Source organism: Pleurodeles waltl, chromosome 6 (assembly GCF_031143425.1).
Source record: "Pleurodeles waltl isolate 20211129_DDA chromosome 6, aPleWal1.hap1.20221129, whole genome shotgun sequence".
In the NCBI taxonomy this organism is placed as follows: domain Eukaryota; kingdom Metazoa; phylum Chordata; class Amphibia; order Caudata; family Salamandridae; genus Pleurodeles; species Pleurodeles waltl.
This window is the reverse complement of record NC_090445.1, coordinates 542,550,606-542,568,281: the sequence shown is the minus strand read 5'-3', so window position 1 is coordinate 542,568,281 and position 17,676 is coordinate 542,550,606. Positions and strand designations below refer to the sequence as shown.

The window sequence follows — 17,676 nt, the reverse complement described above, 5'->3', positions numbered from 1 at the left end:
TTTGTGTCTTGAATAGTTGACATTTGCCCCCACCTTTTACTGGCAGCCTCGTTAGACATGCACTTATGCCCCCTTGTTCTACAAAAGGAGGCGCATAGAGTTACAAGAGAGTAGAGGGACAGAACCAATACCCGACAAGAGGAATCAGCTAGGCGTAACTTCTTTGAGCATCATTGAACAGTCAATAAATGAATACTTGACTATCTCAGGAGATGTTTTGCTGTATTCCATATGAAATAACGTAAACAATTATATCAGTGGAACGGATAGCACAGATATGGATGGTGAAAGTGGATGCACAATTTTTTTTTTAATTACACATCTGGTTAAATATGTCAACACCACTTTCAACATCAATATATACAATTGAAACGAGAAACCAGTTGGCCGTTGGACCCTGCTGGACTCTTTTAATTTAACGCATGATCACCCTGTTAGATGTTGGCAGGTTTAGCTGCCTCTCTCGGGCAGCAACTGCAGATATATTTGTATTTTTAGAAAAAGTCAGTTTTGATCCATATGAAGAACAGGAAGTCACAGCTAGGAGAGAGGTTGTTTGATATTGCCTTCATGTTCCCACCTCAGAAACCTTTGTTACACATTACTCTCACATATATACACATGCAGCACTGTGATGTAGCTAGTGCCCGGTGGAGGGTGTATGTCCTGCATAGTGCTCCCTCCAGGTTCAGCTTTCTTACCGCTATGTTGGTTTTCGAGGACCGGTAATGTCTTGCTCAGTTCAATGCGTTCTTGGCTACATCCCTAGCAAAACATTTCAAATTTACCACATTAAATTCTGTTTTTAAAAACATGAAGAAAATACATTCTGACTATAATTTCATAACATTTCACCTTTCAATCTACATAAAGTGCATTTTAATATTTCTGTTAACTTCCCACTGAACCAATGATAGCGGCAATATGTTTGCCTATTTTCCTGTAGCAGCTACATAAAAGAGTATACATTATGATTTGCCCTCTTGCCATTTGAGTATTTGTAACAGTTTTCTCCACATCCTACGCTTTTTACACAGTAAAAGCCGTGTAGCTGTAAACGGATGCATTTGAGACTACCCTTCTTTTGCAGTGAGATCTCATACTTGCCAAAGGCTGAAGCACCCAGGATTTTGCCTGCAGACATTACATTGATAAGCAGGTAAAGTGGAAAGTCAAGGGCGCATTCATGCAGAAGACCTGTGCAGAGCATAACAACCACAAGTTCATGTACCAGAGGCTATTCGGTCTTTACAGAGGGAAACCAAAGCTGTCAATGTGTTGCTAACCAAACTGCATTCCAAGCAATCATACATAAATATTGTTAATAAAGTATACAATATCATTTGTAATCATAGTATGAGCAACATGATACAGGAACCTGTCAGTAAGAAGTGGGAATGTCCTTAGCAGTTGTAATAAGCCACTAAGGACATCATTATGAATGGCCTGAAAATTGATATGGCCCAGGTGTCACCAGAATGATGTGTTGAGTTACACACACAGTTTTCGGCTGCTCTTAGCAGCCAAATCATTGCGTGAAATTTCTGGGAAAACAAGTGGGGATCAGGATGGAAACACTGAATCCTATATCTTCTTCCCCACACTTTTGAAATCCTTATTATTATCTTGTCCCTGGAATTTGTCGGACCCCCAGTACTAGCATTTCTGCGTTGTGGAAATAGCAGGTACTTTTTTTGGCCACTCTTATTGAGGGACTCTCTCTATAGGGTGACTTCCGTGAATGTATTATTGCTTTCGTATTTGTCATACTTAAGCAGTTCATGTACTAACTGTGTTACTCTAGGAACATAATCTGTCCTTTTAATATTATGTTTTCACGCTGATATAAATATCTGATATTTTAAGGTGACTTGCAGAGAATGTATATTCAGATTTGTCATGCCACATGAATTATGCATGCCCTCAGTGGGATGTTAGACAGTGCCTCTGTCTTTGTAACCAGACACGTTACAGATCCATTGGAATCTAGGAGATCCTCTTGGATATTTTTGTAACCTTGGCTGGTAATTAAGCGTTCTCGTTTATGAACTTATTTTCTCTGTTACAATTACACAGATATTTAAAAAATTGGATCCTCCATAAAAGTGAATGGGTCAAATATTGAAAATTGTTGCTACTCGGTACATGTAAATTTACATGAAATTTTCTCAATTTCCTTTTGACAGAAAAGACATTCGATGAACCTTTTCGACAAGCAGCTTTTTCACACGAAACCTCAACAAGTGGTAACTAATTTCTCTATTTTCTGAGAATTTAAGATTACTTAGACTGATACAGCAAGATCAATTTTTTCCCTACAAACTACTTGATGCCCATATTGAGGGTATGCACAAACGCACATTGTCTTTTGAGTCACAAACAAAGTGCGTGCAAGATGCTTGTTGTGTAAGATCTACTCAGCAATATATATGTAGGTCGAAAAACTAGAAACTGGGATGATATATCATAAATGTTTACATTGCACTTGCAAAAGGGGATTTATTTGATCATGCTTTAAAAAAAATTCATATAAGAAAAAATATTTTCTTGCATTTAGGCATGTTGTTCAGGAATTTTCACTCATATGGAAACCATTTAACGAAACTTTTCTTACTTTTCCTCATCTAGACAGCCAGTAAAGCCGCCGGAACCCACGTAAATTAAAATTATAGCCCTACATCGTAATAAACATAGTAAATTAGGACAAGGGTTTTAACATGACATCAACCCCATTGTTTCACAAAGTCAAGGCAAGCAGCTAACCCAAACAAGCATTTTCAATGCAACGGGTCTCGCATTTGCTCGAGTTAGAACTATTAGAATTGTAAAAAAAAAAAAACGCAGGGCAATCGCACTATGTAAAATGCAGCGCAATCAAGCCGTGTGGAAAATAAACAGATAAAGTAGTCCAGACCCCAGGCTGAAAACATCGAGCCTCGTGTGTTTTTAGTAGTTTACCGGTGGTGTATGCATGCCTTTTACAAATGAAAGCAAGCGGATTTTAAAAGGCAAGTGCACAAACCAATGTAAGTGACTGACATGACATGGGCATGGCTTGAAGCTCAAAGAGAGATTACAGAGTGGACGGAGCGCTTTGCGCTCGCCCATAAAAAGGACGAGCATTTTATGAAAATATCACATAACTATTCCAAAGTAAAGATTTAATACATGATCACAATAGTATAGACCAGTGTCTTAAATGTTCTACCAATGAAAAACGTGTTAAACATGAAAAACAAAATCCACATAATATATATATCTGAAATACAGTCTTAGGTGCCAGAAAGGTTTTTGAGCTAGCAAATTACCACATGTCCAACTTCAATTTCAATAACTCAATAATTGTGGAACAATGATGCTATTGAGAAGACATCCTCAGTTCTTTAGAATCATTAAACGTTGCGAGACTTGTTCCTACACATTTCCTCAACTGATTTTGCTTGGCTTGCTCAATGCCATGTCTCAGCAGTGTATGCAACTAGACCTGGACTGGCCCTATAAGGCACCAAGCATTTCTCCTGCCTCGAGCTGGGAAATTGGGGGCTGGGTTTTCATTCTGGAACTGTGTGTATTGTTTAGGGGCCCGCCATATTTCCAAACAAATAATTAAAACCAAATGGTTTTAAAGCTTTCCTGGTAAGACCATTCTCGCTTTAAAACTACTTGCCTCTGTATTTAGTTGTCTCATGTCACCTGCAACATTGCAGCAAAGCCAGGAGCAGCACTGACCTTTTCCTTGAGGGCTCTGGCATGAAAAGGGGGGGAAAGGGGTTGGAGGATGAGGGGGCTGTTGGTTGGCTCTAAAAGCCTCAGCACGAGCTGAGCCACCAACACTTTTCGGAATTTAAATGGTGTAACACATGTGCATATGTTATAAAGAGACTAAGGGCCTGATTCCGAGGCCGGCGGGCGGCGGTCGCCGCCCGCCTGGCGGGAACCGCCATATGGCCGCTCCGCGGTCGAAAGACCGCGGAGGCCATTCAGGCTTTCCCACTGGGCTGGCGGGCGACCGCCAGGAGGCCGCCCGCCAGCCCAGCGGGAAACCCCTCCCCACGAGGAAGCCGGCTCCGAATGGAGCCGGCGGAGTGGGTATGTGCGACGGGTGCAGTTTGCACCCGTCGCGTATTTCAGTGTCTGCATTGCAGACACTGAAATACACAGTGGGGCCCTCTTACGGGGGCCCCTGCAGTGCCCATGCCATGGGCATGGGCACTGCAGGGGCCCCCAGGAGCCCCGCGGCACCCCCTACCGCCATCCTGTTCCTGGCAGGAGACCCGCCAGGAACAGGATGGCGGTAGGGGGTGTCAGAATCCCCATGGCGGCGGAGCGCGCTCCGCCGCCATGGAGGATTCTCCCGAGCAGCGGAAAGTCGGCGGGAGACCGCCGACTTTCCGTTTCTGACCGCGGCTGAACCGCCGCGGTCAGAATGCTCGACGGAGCACCGCCAGCCTGTTGGCGGTGCTCCCGTGGTCGGTGACCCTGGCGGTCACCGACCGCCAGGGTCAGAATGACCCCCTAAGAAATTCTTAATAGTTTATTTCTGTATAATGAAACACATTTCATTTCATAAAAATATTCCATTGCATTGAATTACTAGACATGACAAATACGAAACATTCTTGCTCTCACGTCCATTGCCCTGACGAAAGTGCTGCTAGTGAGCCAAGATGCAAGTCAGTTGTCTTGTGTCTCTGCACATGGCATAGGGTGCTATTATTGACATCATAGTATTTGCCAATGTACATGAGATGTTTTTATACAGCACACATCCTGAACGGATGTATTGCAAGGTGCTCTCGTGATGATGAAGGAAAATTAGGAGGTGTGAAAAAAGGAATTGCCTGTGGTCAATATGGGCAAGCAGAAGCGAGGATTAATGCAGGGTTTCCTGGCTTTACTTTGTACATTTGTGCCACTGTGTTTACTTATTTCTTTTTCCTGTTTTAGATCAAAGCTTAATGTTTTATCATTAATTATTTAAGGCACTCACTTTATATAGTCTAGCAAATACAAACAGATATTACATATTAAATAAGGGTTATACAAGAAGCCTTGCTAAAAAAATATTAAGTTGATAGAAGTTGGGTAGATTTTGTTGTGGTTATAACCAGCTTATTCCACAACTTAATAAAGAGACTGATTTTAAAACAGGATTTATACCTCAGTAACAGCAATTACACCTATTCACAAAGCGAAAGATGTGGGTTTTAAGCAACAGAGATAAATGCCTTCACATCCACACAAGTGAAGTGAAAAGATCTGCTACAGACAGACACATACAGAGCTCATACAGTGCACACGTTTTGCATTATTACCCCAGGGGTGGGTCAGCTAGTTTAGATCCTCAAGACCTTTTATAGTGCCCTGAACGTGCTTGAGAGGCATAGTCATCCAAATTCACAAACTGAAAAAAAATCAGTGTCCTAATGGGCATATTCACAGAATTTTACTGGTCTTCATCCTATTTCCAATCAGTTAGAAGATCACAATGCCGTGCTGGCAGCACTTCATCTATAGGCTTAGCAGGGGAGCCTTGGGTAATGAGACTTCATAAAGGTTCAACTTGATTTTGGTTCGAGGTTTCAGGAGGACCTTGAGCTTTGTCAGAGCAATGTATCTTGATCAACCCAGATTTGAGCCTTCAGTGGGTTGCCCACCTCTACTGGCTGGTCATGCAGCAGCCTATCTTGGAAGGGTGTGACAAATAACACACACACACACTCCCTCACTTCCCACAACATCTAAGCAGGTCTGTTGGCTACTGCAAGCAGGGGAATGGGGGCCTTCCTAATTACTGCATGCTCCATGGTACCAAGCAGGTTCTGACTGGGGTGATTTAGTAGCCCCACACATCTTAATTTCCATCATGCCCTCTAGGCTCAGGAATTTTCTTTCAGAAGTATCCAGTGTTGGTAGGTGCTGGAGAGGAGAACATTACAGGAGGAGGAAATGAGAAGTTCTGCTCAGCAAGGTAAGCTACCAATGCAGTATCACATACCAGGCATGTGCATAATCTGTGCATTCCAATTGTGTGTCCTCTTAGTACTTGTGGGCTGACTGTGTACACTGGTTCTAACTTTAGGATTGGCTGGAATGTGCTAAGGTAGTACATATACTGCTTCAAAGGGTTTTCAATAAATTAGCCAATCTATACATGTTTCATAAGGTGGTAGAGGTCAGGGAGAGTGGTGTTTTAATGCAGAAGCTAAAAGTAAAACTAGATCCCCCACTCCTAGTCAGAGCTCTAAGACCGTTTGCTCCACATAATTAAATGTTTAGTAATTATCATCAATTCTAGAACGAATTCATTCACCTTTTCCTTAAGCATCCAACTACTGAGTCATTCATTGAGATATGCAACCATGTCTCCAATATACATTCATCCATTTAATGAATGGGCAAGACTCTATTAAAAACCTGTTTTGTAAAACACACCATTGTTTGCATTTTTCTCAAATATTTCTTTGGCGGATGTAGTGTTGTGTGAGTTTTTAAAGACGGCACCCTTTTGGCTCCTGATAGACTCCGTAGAACAGTGATGTAAGTGTTAGAGGGTGGTGAAGTGAATGCAGGTTTAGAATGTTGAGTTCCCTGTTACACGTACATAAATAAAGATGTGTAATACACAGCTCTGTGTGTGGCGTAGGCATTGGCTGATACCCAGGCTGGGGAACAAGCTACACCTGGTGACTAGATAGGGGATAAGTAACCCACAGATCGACAGTGCTCTCCCAGAGAGTTTGCCATGTTCGAAGCATACTGCTCATGCGTGCCACATGTGCCTCCTTTGAAGTGCAGAATCGACATTTGGTGTATGTGGAGTCAAAGCACAACTCTAGCCAGTGGGAAGCATTTGAAAACAATGAAAGCTTCACTGAGAAGTCTACACATTGTTGACCAAGAACCTGCTGATAAAGCCATATAGAGAGGTACCATGCATCAGAAAGCTATACATCATATGGAGTAATAATGCTGAAGGCGGATATAACCAGGTTACGAAAGTGCAGCAAATAGTGACAGCAAATTGCAGAGATAGCGCTGTGATTAGAAACGCAGCGAGGCAGATCAACCATGCGTCAAAAAGCACAAAAAGTTTCCTGAAAACACAGCAATTCAGATACAAGTATATGTCATCTGCTTACCAGAACCAATCAAAGAGTCATAAACCGCAGTACTGGGAGGTGGCCTAAGCAGAAGTGCCCAGGGTGGTGCTTGCAGAGTCGCCCCTACCTAAAAAGGTGATCAGAAGAATCAAAGGTTGTTCTTCCAACGGAGACCACAAAAGAGGCCACGTTTTCCACAACTATCAAAGCTGGCACAGAGGCCAACACATCACAAGGCCTCAGAGATGGTGTGCATAAACAAGTTCATCAAGACCGTCAAGAGGAGTCAGAGAGAACTCCATTCTCAGTGTTAGCCAATCCCGTTGTTGGAAAATGGGTTATTGGTAGGGCAGGTAGGTACCTACACCTAGCAACAAGCCACAAACCTCCACATAAGTACAGTTAGGTCTCAGTAAATTAATCCCAGCTCTACCCTTGGTAGCTTGGCATCGAGCGTCAAGGCTTAACTTAGGAGACAAAGTGTAAAGCATTCAAATATCACAAAACAGTAATTAAATAAAACACAGGAAACAGTTTAAAAATCCAAAACCAATTTATAAAAATAGCTTATATTTTTATCTTTAAAATGACACAAAAACGATTAAAATCGGCTCAGGGGAACCGGAGATATGAATTTTTAAAGTATTATTATTTTCTAGCGCTTAGAAACAAAAAGCGCCAATCGGGTCATCTGGTTGCACCAGGACCGGGGCAAAGTCAAACTTTCAGGCCGACCGCGATGGAGCCCTGCTTGGCTACAAGTCGCGGGAGGCCTCGGTTAAAAAGTAACCTTCTGACTTAGTCTCTTTTTTTATGTTTTTCTTCCCCGGGACGAACCTGCCAGTTGGATCCGACCTCCTGGAGCCCTTGTCCGGATACGCGAAGTCGGTTTCCTCGGTGGTGATTTTTACCTTCGGACTTAGTCGTTTTTTCGAGATGAAAATCCTTCGACCGGGGTAAACCTGGATCTTGATCCGACGTCCGTGGAGCCCTTCTCGGATACGATGGCTGGAAGGTCCCGGTCAACTTTTTACGTTCGGACTTAGTCTCTTTTTTGGATGTTTTTCTTTACCGGGACGAACCACGAAGTCAGGCCGGGTCGCGGTTGAGGCAAGCCGGCTAGAATTTCCGCGTCGGGTCGGTCACTTTATGGAGCTTTTTTTCAAAAATTCTCCAATCTTTTCCAAACTTCTGGGGCTTCACCCAGATGTTCTTTTAAGGTTCTTTTGGGGTCCACAGCTCACCCCAAGGGTCCAGAAGTTCTGTGATGGTCCTTGGGAAGTGCGGACTTCAACTCCCAGAATGCACCCGGCGCAAACTCCTTTTTGGCCACTGGACAGTGGTCAGCTGGTCACTTTTTCAGGAGTTGGTGCAGGGGACTCTGGAAAGCAATTTTTCACCTGTAGCAAACAGGGAGTCCCTCCTTGAACCAGTGGAAGCCAGGGAAAGTCCTTCTTGTGGTGAAGCCCAAGTGTGCAGCTGGTGCAGTCTTTCTGAGTGCAGGGTCCAGGTGCAGGCCAGGGGTCCAGCAGGGCAGTCCTTCTTCTCCTTGTAGTTCCTTCTTCTTGAAATTTGGTGGGGATCTGAGGCGTGGGTGCAGGTCTGCCAGTTTTATCCTTGCTCCTGGGTGAAAAGCAGGGGGGCCTGGTTCTCCAATCAGGGACAGGGTCGTCCCCCTGTGATGACCACTTCCTGGGAAGTGTGGCAAAAATCCATCCCAGAAGGCAACAGTCTCTAAAAATCCAACATGGATGAATCTGATTTTTGGAGGTTACATCTGGCTGAGCCCACCCACTGGTGTGGCTAAAAATCATAAACACACCCCTCTCCTGCCCTCTCCTAATCTAATCAAGGGGGCACCTAGCTGTCTGGGGTTGCAGGATGTGGGGGTGTTGCTGGGTGCTGCAAATGTCCTTCTCTGCCTTTGAAGACCAGTTTGGCAGCCCTCCCTCTTCCTGCCTCACCATCTGCTGAGGGGAGATTCTCTCCCCCAAGCACATTCCTTTGTGTGAAGCCTGGCCACTTCACACCTCATCAAGGCAGCCTGGCAGAAGCTGCTGCAGGCTGGCCAATCAGAGCACAGCAGCAAAAACAATGCAGAGCTGAAATTGGCAACTTTTTAGGTAAAGTCTAAACTTTTTACCTGAACTAGTTATATTAAATCCAACAACTGGAAGTTGTAGGATTTATTACAACCATTAATTTGATACCAAATTCTTGGTATGCAACATTTAAGGAGACTTTAAAATTTAAAATAAAGTCTGCCCATTCTAGCCTATGAAGGCCATTTACTTCAATGAGGGAAAAACGAATTTGGCTGTTTTTACCTCACCAGGGCTTATAAATCTATTTTTATAACGTCCCTGCTTATAGTTACATGGCACCCAGCCCTAGGAGCACATAGGGAACACCTTAGGGGTGACTTATATGTAAAAATAAGGTAGTTTAAGACTTTGGAAGTACCTTTAATTCCAAAGTCAAATTTGCATATAACTTTAATTTAAAAGCAGCCAGCAAGGCAGGCTTGCTTTTAAAATGACACTGGGCACCTCAGCAATGCACCTAGGTGTGCACCACCTATGCTGTGGTCCCTAAACCTACATGCCCTACCATATACTAGGGACTTATAGGTAGGTTAACTTAGCCAATTATAATTAGCCTAATTTGCATATCCATTTTACACAGAGCACAGGCCCTGGGACTGGTTAGCAGTACCCAGGGCACCATCAAAGTCAGGAAAACACCAGCAAAAAGAGGAAAATGGGGGCAAAAAGTTATGGGGCCTCTGCAATCAGCCCTGTTTTCTCACACCCGTAAACAGTTATAATGCCACCACCACCATTTGATACTGCCCAAAAGCATTATATTAGCAATAGGTGGACTGCTTGGATACAGAAATTTGATGATTTCATTGATACAGTAGAAGAAACAGATAACAAGAAGATAATCAAATATCTAAAGAATAGAATCTTGCTGGTGAGAGTGTAAAAGAAGTCATAAACAAAATGCAATGAGCTGACGAAGTTACATATTGTCAAATCAAAGAAGCCTTGAATCTGGAGATCAATCCAATGTTGATTATGGATTAAGAAAGGTGCATTTTCAGTCAAGAATGAAGAAGAGTTGGTGAAACCATAGGCATATTTGTCATTAAACACTGTAAGTTCAATTAATTTAATGATGAGAAAGCAATACGTCTCAGAATTATTGATGGATGGATGTCAGATTAATTCAGATGACGCATGCTGAAAGAAACTTAGGCCCTCATTATGTACATGCCGGTCTGGCAGTAATTGCCGCCAATGGTATGGCGGTCCAGACTGTCATATAATGAATGTGGCGGTGGCGGCATTTCTGATCCGACTGGGCAGCGCTGCAAGAAGGGCTGCCCGCCGGATAATGAGTCAGATTCCACCAGCCTTTCCCCGGTGGTTTCACTTGGCATGGGCCCCCATGCACAGCCCCGTCACGCATTTCACTGCCCGATTTGTGGGCAGTGAAATGCATGACGGGTGCTGGTGCACCCACCACACTGCTACATTGCTGCCGGCTCCATTTGGAGCCAGCGTCAATGTTCAGGCCCTGCATCCAACAATGTTTCCGCCCCCCAGCCCAGCTGGATGTTCGTAATGTGGCTGGAAGGGGGTTCTGCGCGCTGCCGCCGGCATCGTAATGACCCCCTTAATCCGGAAGAATTCTCATGGCTGCAGAGCATGCCGATCAACAACCTGCTGACACGGAGGCTGGAGGTTCCCAAAGTGAGTCAGTTATGAGCATGAAAAGCAAGCAGAATCACAAGGCTGAAGAACACAAAGCGATGTCTCCAAGAAAAAATAAGTTGTGTTTCAGGTGTGGATTTTTAATTCGAAAGTAAATGTCCCACCTTTAACAGATATACAAAGGCTGTGAAAAGGGGAACCATTTTCTAGCGGTTTGCTAGGCAAAGGGAAAAGTAAGTACATCACGCTGAGAAGACAAAATGGCCACCTGAACGTTCCAAAAGCGACACTCGACGCATGCCCACAAGGCCAAGCGACAACACCAATTGAGATAAATCAACACCAAACAAAGTTGATCATCATCTACATGATCGCCAAAAAGTTCTTCGGTATCAATATCAAGTGAAAGTGAAGAAGATGATTGTGCAATGTCAATGTTTACCTCAGAAAAATGTGTGCATGTTGGATTGGGTGCATGAAAAGAAAATAACAGTCAAAGAAAAGTTGGCATGAAAAAGCACCAAAGATATTCACACATGGTCTGAAGACTACAGTGAAAGTAAATGGTTCTTCAATACCTTTCATTACCGACAGTGGTGCGTTGATAAGCATTATGCCTGAGCGGAAATATAATGAACCATACCCATTGCCACAGTTGATGCCACTGAAAACTAAAATATATACTTGGACTGCATCAACCCCACTGAAAAGTCAAGGTTCATTCATAGCAATAATGAAACACATGAAGACAATTGTGCAAGCACCCATTCGTGTGCTTCAAGGTACTTTGTTAAGTGCCTGTTTACTCAGTTTCAGCACAGCTGCTGATATGGGACTAAGCTCAGGGTACTACAACATGAATGCTCATCACAGAATAGTAAGCCGGTTAAGTCGGTTCGCTCTGTTGTTTCATGGGTTAGGAAACCTTAAGACTATGAAAGTACAATTGTATAATAATGAAATTGTCTGTCCTGTTGCTCAAAGACCCAGATAAATTGCATTTAATGTACAGGAAGCTGCTGAAAAAGAACTTGAATTATTATTAAACCTGATTTCATTGAGTGTTCTACTGGTCCAGCGCCATGGGTTTCTCTCATTGTTATAGTACCCAAAAAGGACAGTGAAGGAGCTGGACTCAGTTGTGTGGATACACATCACGCGAACAGGGCAACTGAAAGAGGACATCCAGGTCTGCACATTACTGACATGATGGCACAATTGAATGGTGCAAAGTCTTCTCTCACCTTTGATTTAAATAAAGGATATCATCAGTCGGAACTCAAGGAGAATTGCAGGTACATTACAACCTTTTCCACACATATTGGTCTATTTCTATATAAAAGACTAAGGGCCTAATTATGAGTTCAGCGAACGGTTTACACCGTCCGCCGAACTTCTGACAGGGAGGTTGCTAACATACTGGCTACTTCTCCGCTGGGCCCATTAAGAGTTTCCCGCTAGGTCAGCGGGCAGAAACCTGAGTTTCCGCCAACTGGCCTAGCAGGAAACAGCCTACAGCATTGTCTCCGGCCCGTAATTGAGCCCGCGGCAATGCTGTAGGATGCAGGGTGCACCAGCACCTTCGGAATGTTCACTGTCTGAAAGCGGTGCTAGCCAGGGGAGCCCCTGCACTGCACTTCCCAGGCACTTGGCACACATTCTCTGCCAGCCTTTTCATGGCGGAGATACTGCCATGAAACGGCTGGCCGAGAACGAGGTCATAATCCCCAGGGCAACTCTACTTGCAGTGCTGACCCTGGAGGTTTAGGACCACCACCCACTTCCAGACCGTCTGGATCCCTGATCCTAGCAGAGCTGGAGGTCCCACCGCAGCCTGATCTTGATGAGAGAGTTGATAGTGTTGAAGGCCTGTCATCTATGCAACTACCTGTCATCGAAAACCACTCAACACCCTTTAAGCATGTCAAAGTTGCCAAAGCATGCATGGTAAAGAATTGCTATTGACTTTTTTGGTCCTCTTGATAATTGATATCATGGTGACTGTTGATGAATGCTCCTGTTTTCCATTGACAGAACATCTCTCATCTATTACTCAAGAGAGAGTCATTGAGAGATTAGATGGCATGTTTGCAAAATGTGGCATTCCTGCAATCTTACAGTCTGACAATGTCCCACCTTTCAACAGTGGAGAATTCAAAGACTTTGTCAGTCATCTTAACGTTAAGCATCAGGGATCACACCTTTTTGGCCACAGACTAATGGCCTTGTCAAACATTTCATGAGTACAATAAAGGAGGCTGTTCAGCGTACTGCCTTAGAAAAGCTCAGGCTTAAAACTGTCTTGAATTCTACCCTGTAATCTTACTGTTCAACTCCTCACTCAACTCACTGAAAGACCTGCAAATTCGATGTTCAGGAAAGCAATGACGACTACGTTACCTCAATGGAACAAAACAAGATTAAGTACTGAAGAAGAAACCTGTATCAAAGACTTGGAAAATGAAGGCCTATGCCAACTGGAGACCACATGCAAAAGACATTGTTTTCAACAGAGGAGATTGGGTGCTCATCCATCAGCAGAGAAAACATAAGTATGATGGTCCATGTGATGCTGAGCTGTTCCAGGTCATACCCAGCAAAGGGCACATGGTGATTACCCAACATCTTGGGAGGTCCATTACATGAGATTCCTCACATTTCTGACATGTAGCTTATCACTCTTCAGACACTAATGTCAACATAGAGACTGGTCTGAAAGGACAATTGAAAAACCCCTGACTGCTGTTCCCCCTGCATTGCCAACAGAGATCATGGAAACTCCTACTGCAAGTTTCCAGTTTCCGAAGATAAGACTGGGACAAGTAGTAAGAGCGCCACAAAGACTCATCGAAGAATTATGATTGTGTATATATTTGTCAAAATGTTTAATTGTTTTATTTAAAAGAGGGGGAGATGTAGTCTTGTCTAGGCTTTTAATGATGGAAGCCTTTTGGCTCCTAATAGACTATGTAGAACGGTGACGTAAGTGTTAGAAAGTGATGAAGTCAATGCAGGTTTATAATGTTGAGTTTACAGTTACACGCAGACTAATAAAGAAGTGTAATTCAAAGCTCCATGCAAGGTGTAGTCATTGACGGGCACCCAGGCTGGGGAAGACAGTACAAGGGAGAACCCTCCAAACCCCACCACCCTTCGGAGCTGTCAGGGTTGCTTGATACAAATGATATGGGGGATGGTCTGACAAAATTTGCCAGGGCTGTTTTTGGTTCATAGCCCAGCCTTGTGTGTAACCAAATGAAAACATGAATCAACATGAGAGCTACCATGCTACCTCCTTGAAGGGGCACAGGGAGAAATCACTGCTGTTACAGTTTAGAAAAAAGGAGGTAAATGTTAATTGTACAGCTAATTATACAGCCACAGTGGGCGATTATGAATAGTGTGGGACTAGCAGCTCAAATTACCGGGGTCAAAATCACTGATTACGTCTATTAATTCCTCCCCTCCATCAGACTATTCCAAGTTTCTGGACCTGGAATGAGGACTACTGTGAATCCATTTAGGCATCTTGGAATATTGACTTACTAAGGATTCTCTGGCTGTGGGACTCCACCCAGGTCAGTTGGTGAACCAGCTGGGGTGTAGTAAAATGCTTTGATTGTCTAAATAGATCATGTTTTACATCATCACTGTGGCCTGTGATGACTTTAGTACATTTTAATGACAATTTGTGTCAGCAGCTTATAGACACATAGGGCCTTATTACGACCTTGACAGAGGTGTTTCCTCCATCACAAGTGTGACAGATATCCCGTCCACCATATTTACGATCTCCATTAAATGTAATGGGATCGTAATACAGCAGACGGGATATCCGCCACATTCGTGATGGAAGAAAACCCCTCTGTCAGGGTTGTAAGGCCCATAATCTGCAAAGTGGTTTTCTACATAGCATATAACTAGTAGCATTGAGAAGACTCGGTTCACACACCAGTGGTAAACGGTAAAGAACTGTAGCCTGCACATTTCAAAGCATTTCCCATCATCTCCAGGAACATAATGAAGTATACTGCCATGAATTGGTCAATGTGCAAAATTAATTAACTTAGTGTAATTAGCAGCAGCAGCTGGTAATTTTACCGGGGGGCAGAGGGTCATGCACGCTATCATACACATTCACCTCACTCACACCCATGCATTCACACGTGCACACACCCATTCACAATACTCACAAAAAGGGATACATTTCTTACCTCTAATCCTGGTATATATATGCCACTAAAATTGGCGAACACTTAACAATGGGTACCTCCTCAGTGCAAGTGGACTTGAGGCTCCCCCACGGTCCATGATAGCCCATAAAGGGCTAAACAAATATGTTAAAAAAATGAATAGCTCAAGTGTGAAGGTCACAGACCTTCTTTCTGTGCGTTGAGGGTTCGAGTCCAGGTATATCTCTGGTCATTTCCCTCCTTTTTTTTTAAGTGAAAATATTTAAGGCTCATACTGAAAGGTAATCTTACTCTTTTTAAATGACAAATACATATTCTTTTCAAATTGTGCAGAAATACCTCATTATAAGAATATCATACATCAAAATCTAAAAAAAACTCTCTATCTCTCTCCCTCTTTCAATCTCTTTCTCCCACTCATAAACAGACGTGCCACTACAAACCCCAGACTCCATTCCCTGGGCTTTGTAAGTGCGGGCAGCCATTTTTTAGTTATGTAGTGGACACTGGTCAACACGAGTAGTCCAACTACATAATGGCTTCACCGAACCTAGGCATGTTTGGTCTCAAACATGTTGGAATCATGCAACTACACCGAATCCAGTGTTAGTTGCATGATACCATAAACACTGGGGGTTCCTTAGAGGATCCCCTAGGTCTGCCTGTTCAGCCTTGCAGGGTCTGCATGCTAGCCCGTGCTTCTGCTGACCCTAGACACTGTTCTGACCTCCCGCTGATGAGCCTAACTCGAGCAAGGGAAGGCCTAACAAAGGATTTCCAGTAGAAAAGAGGTGTGGCCACTTCTCCTTTTAAAATGGGTGTCTGGGCTAGGGTGGGGTGGCCTCTCAGTGCCACCAGACTGCTTTAAAGGGCACATTTGGTGCCCTCCTTGCAGAAGTAGTGAAGGAGTCACTCCTTTGCATCTTCAGGCATCTCAATGACAATGACTGGCTTGTAGATCCTGCTCTCCCATGGATATCGAAAGGCTCTGCAACATAAGTGGTCATCTTGTGGCTCTCTCCAGGTCCAACTTGTTTTCTGTCCAACTTGGAAGACGATGGGCCTTTGTTGTAACCACTGGGATGGAACTCCTGTGCACCGTGTCTGTTGCTGTTACCAAGGTTTGTTGACTCTTCCTCCCAAAGACCTTCAATCTCCAAAAAGCCCCAGCCTCCAAGAAGAGCATCCATCCTGCAGCTACTGTGGCGTGGGACTCCTTTTTTTGGGCTGCTGAGGCCTCCCTGAAACTCCCTGTGCCTGCTGCCAGTGGGTCCTCGTGGGGATTCCAACAATTCCTTCTAGCTCTCCTACTTGCTGTGGGCCAGCCCTGACTCCCCTCCAAGGGTCAAGTCATTTGGACCTTGCCGGTCTCCAAAATCCTGCCTACTTCCCTGCAGCTCTTCCTGCTTTTGCCAGTGCTTGTTGGTGGTTCTGCTGACTACTGACCCTTCTGCAATCCAGCGACTAACGTAGAAGTGTTCATGGGTGACTCCAAGGATCTTCCTGCATCACCTGGTCTCCGCAGCTGTACTCCTTCCATCACTGTCCTGCAGGAACATCTCCCCAAGAAGTGTGGGCATTGCCTACATGCACCGCCTGGACATCTCCAAGTGGTCTGGACACTGTCCCCTTCTTTCACAGGTTCTTCTTTTTTGGAATCAACCCTTGGGGTCCACCAACCTGGTCCTCAGGTTGTGACAGCAGCTGGACAAACGAGGCTCCCATTGACTCCAACAAAGGTTTCCGACGTCACTTCACCCATATGCACCTGGGCTCCCCTTTCCTGGGTATCCACGGGTGGGGGCACTATCACACCTTCCTTGTGCCAACTGGTTTCCTTGGGGTCCTCTGGGAAGGGTCCTGAATCCTGAAAATTCAAACTGCGATGCTCCTGTGTAAGCCTATGAAACACCTAGCTAGATAACAACTCTGCACATAGGCGCTTGGGGGATTCCTATTGCTTACCTTTGGTAATTTCATATTTCCCCAGCCCCTGGGATCCTAACACACTTACCTTGGTTAGACACCTCCATTCCTATACCACTTTCCTAGTATATGGTTTGGCCACCCCTGAGGGTCCCATGCATCCCTGTGCTTTCCCAACTTGGTACTAAGTAATGTTTTTGTGTGTAGATATCTCCAAGTGGATATATACTAATGTTAGGATAGTATTAGTGTTATAATAAAGAATACGTTTTTTTTATAACTTCTGGTGTGGTTCTTTCTTTTGTAAACACCACTGACTGACTACTGTGGATTGTAAACCCTTTACACTCCCTCCCTGATAAGCCTGGTCTGCTCTCCACAGCAATCCCTAGAAAGCTTTGGTTACCTAGGCACAAAAGCACTATCACTAAGGATTGCCTGGACTCAGTATAGGGTGCTACACCGTAGGTGTACACCATAAACTGAGCCAGCCTCCTACAGTCATCAATAGTCATAAGCATTGAATAGAATAGCTAGCTCATCCCACACACCTATGGACAAAAAAGTTTAATGGAAGCCGTCACAATTATCCAAGCAGAATCCTTAAAGAAGCCTGCCCTACCTGAATATCTGTCTGAGTGTCTGAATAGAGACAATAACGTCTGGTAAACGTGTGCACCGATCTCCATGTTGCAGATTTTCATATTTCAGAAATGGGTACATTTCTCAGTAGAG

General features: G+C 44.1%; 1 protein-coding gene across 10 annotated transcripts in view; it reads left to right on the top strand.

Annotated features, from left to right (window-relative positions):
- PTPN22 (protein tyrosine phosphatase non-receptor type 22) overlaps positions 1–17,676 on the top strand; it is a 638,407-nt gene that overhangs the window by 487,835 nt on the left and 132,896 nt on the right. For all 10 annotated transcript variants that reach the window (XM_069238710.1, XM_069238708.1, XM_069238709.1 and 7 more), the window contains one exon: positions 2,187–2,246. In XM_069238710.1, the coding sequence (XP_069094811.1) occupies positions 2,187–2,246 (60 nt within the window). The remainder of the gene's footprint in view (positions 1–2,186; positions 2,247–17,676) is intronic.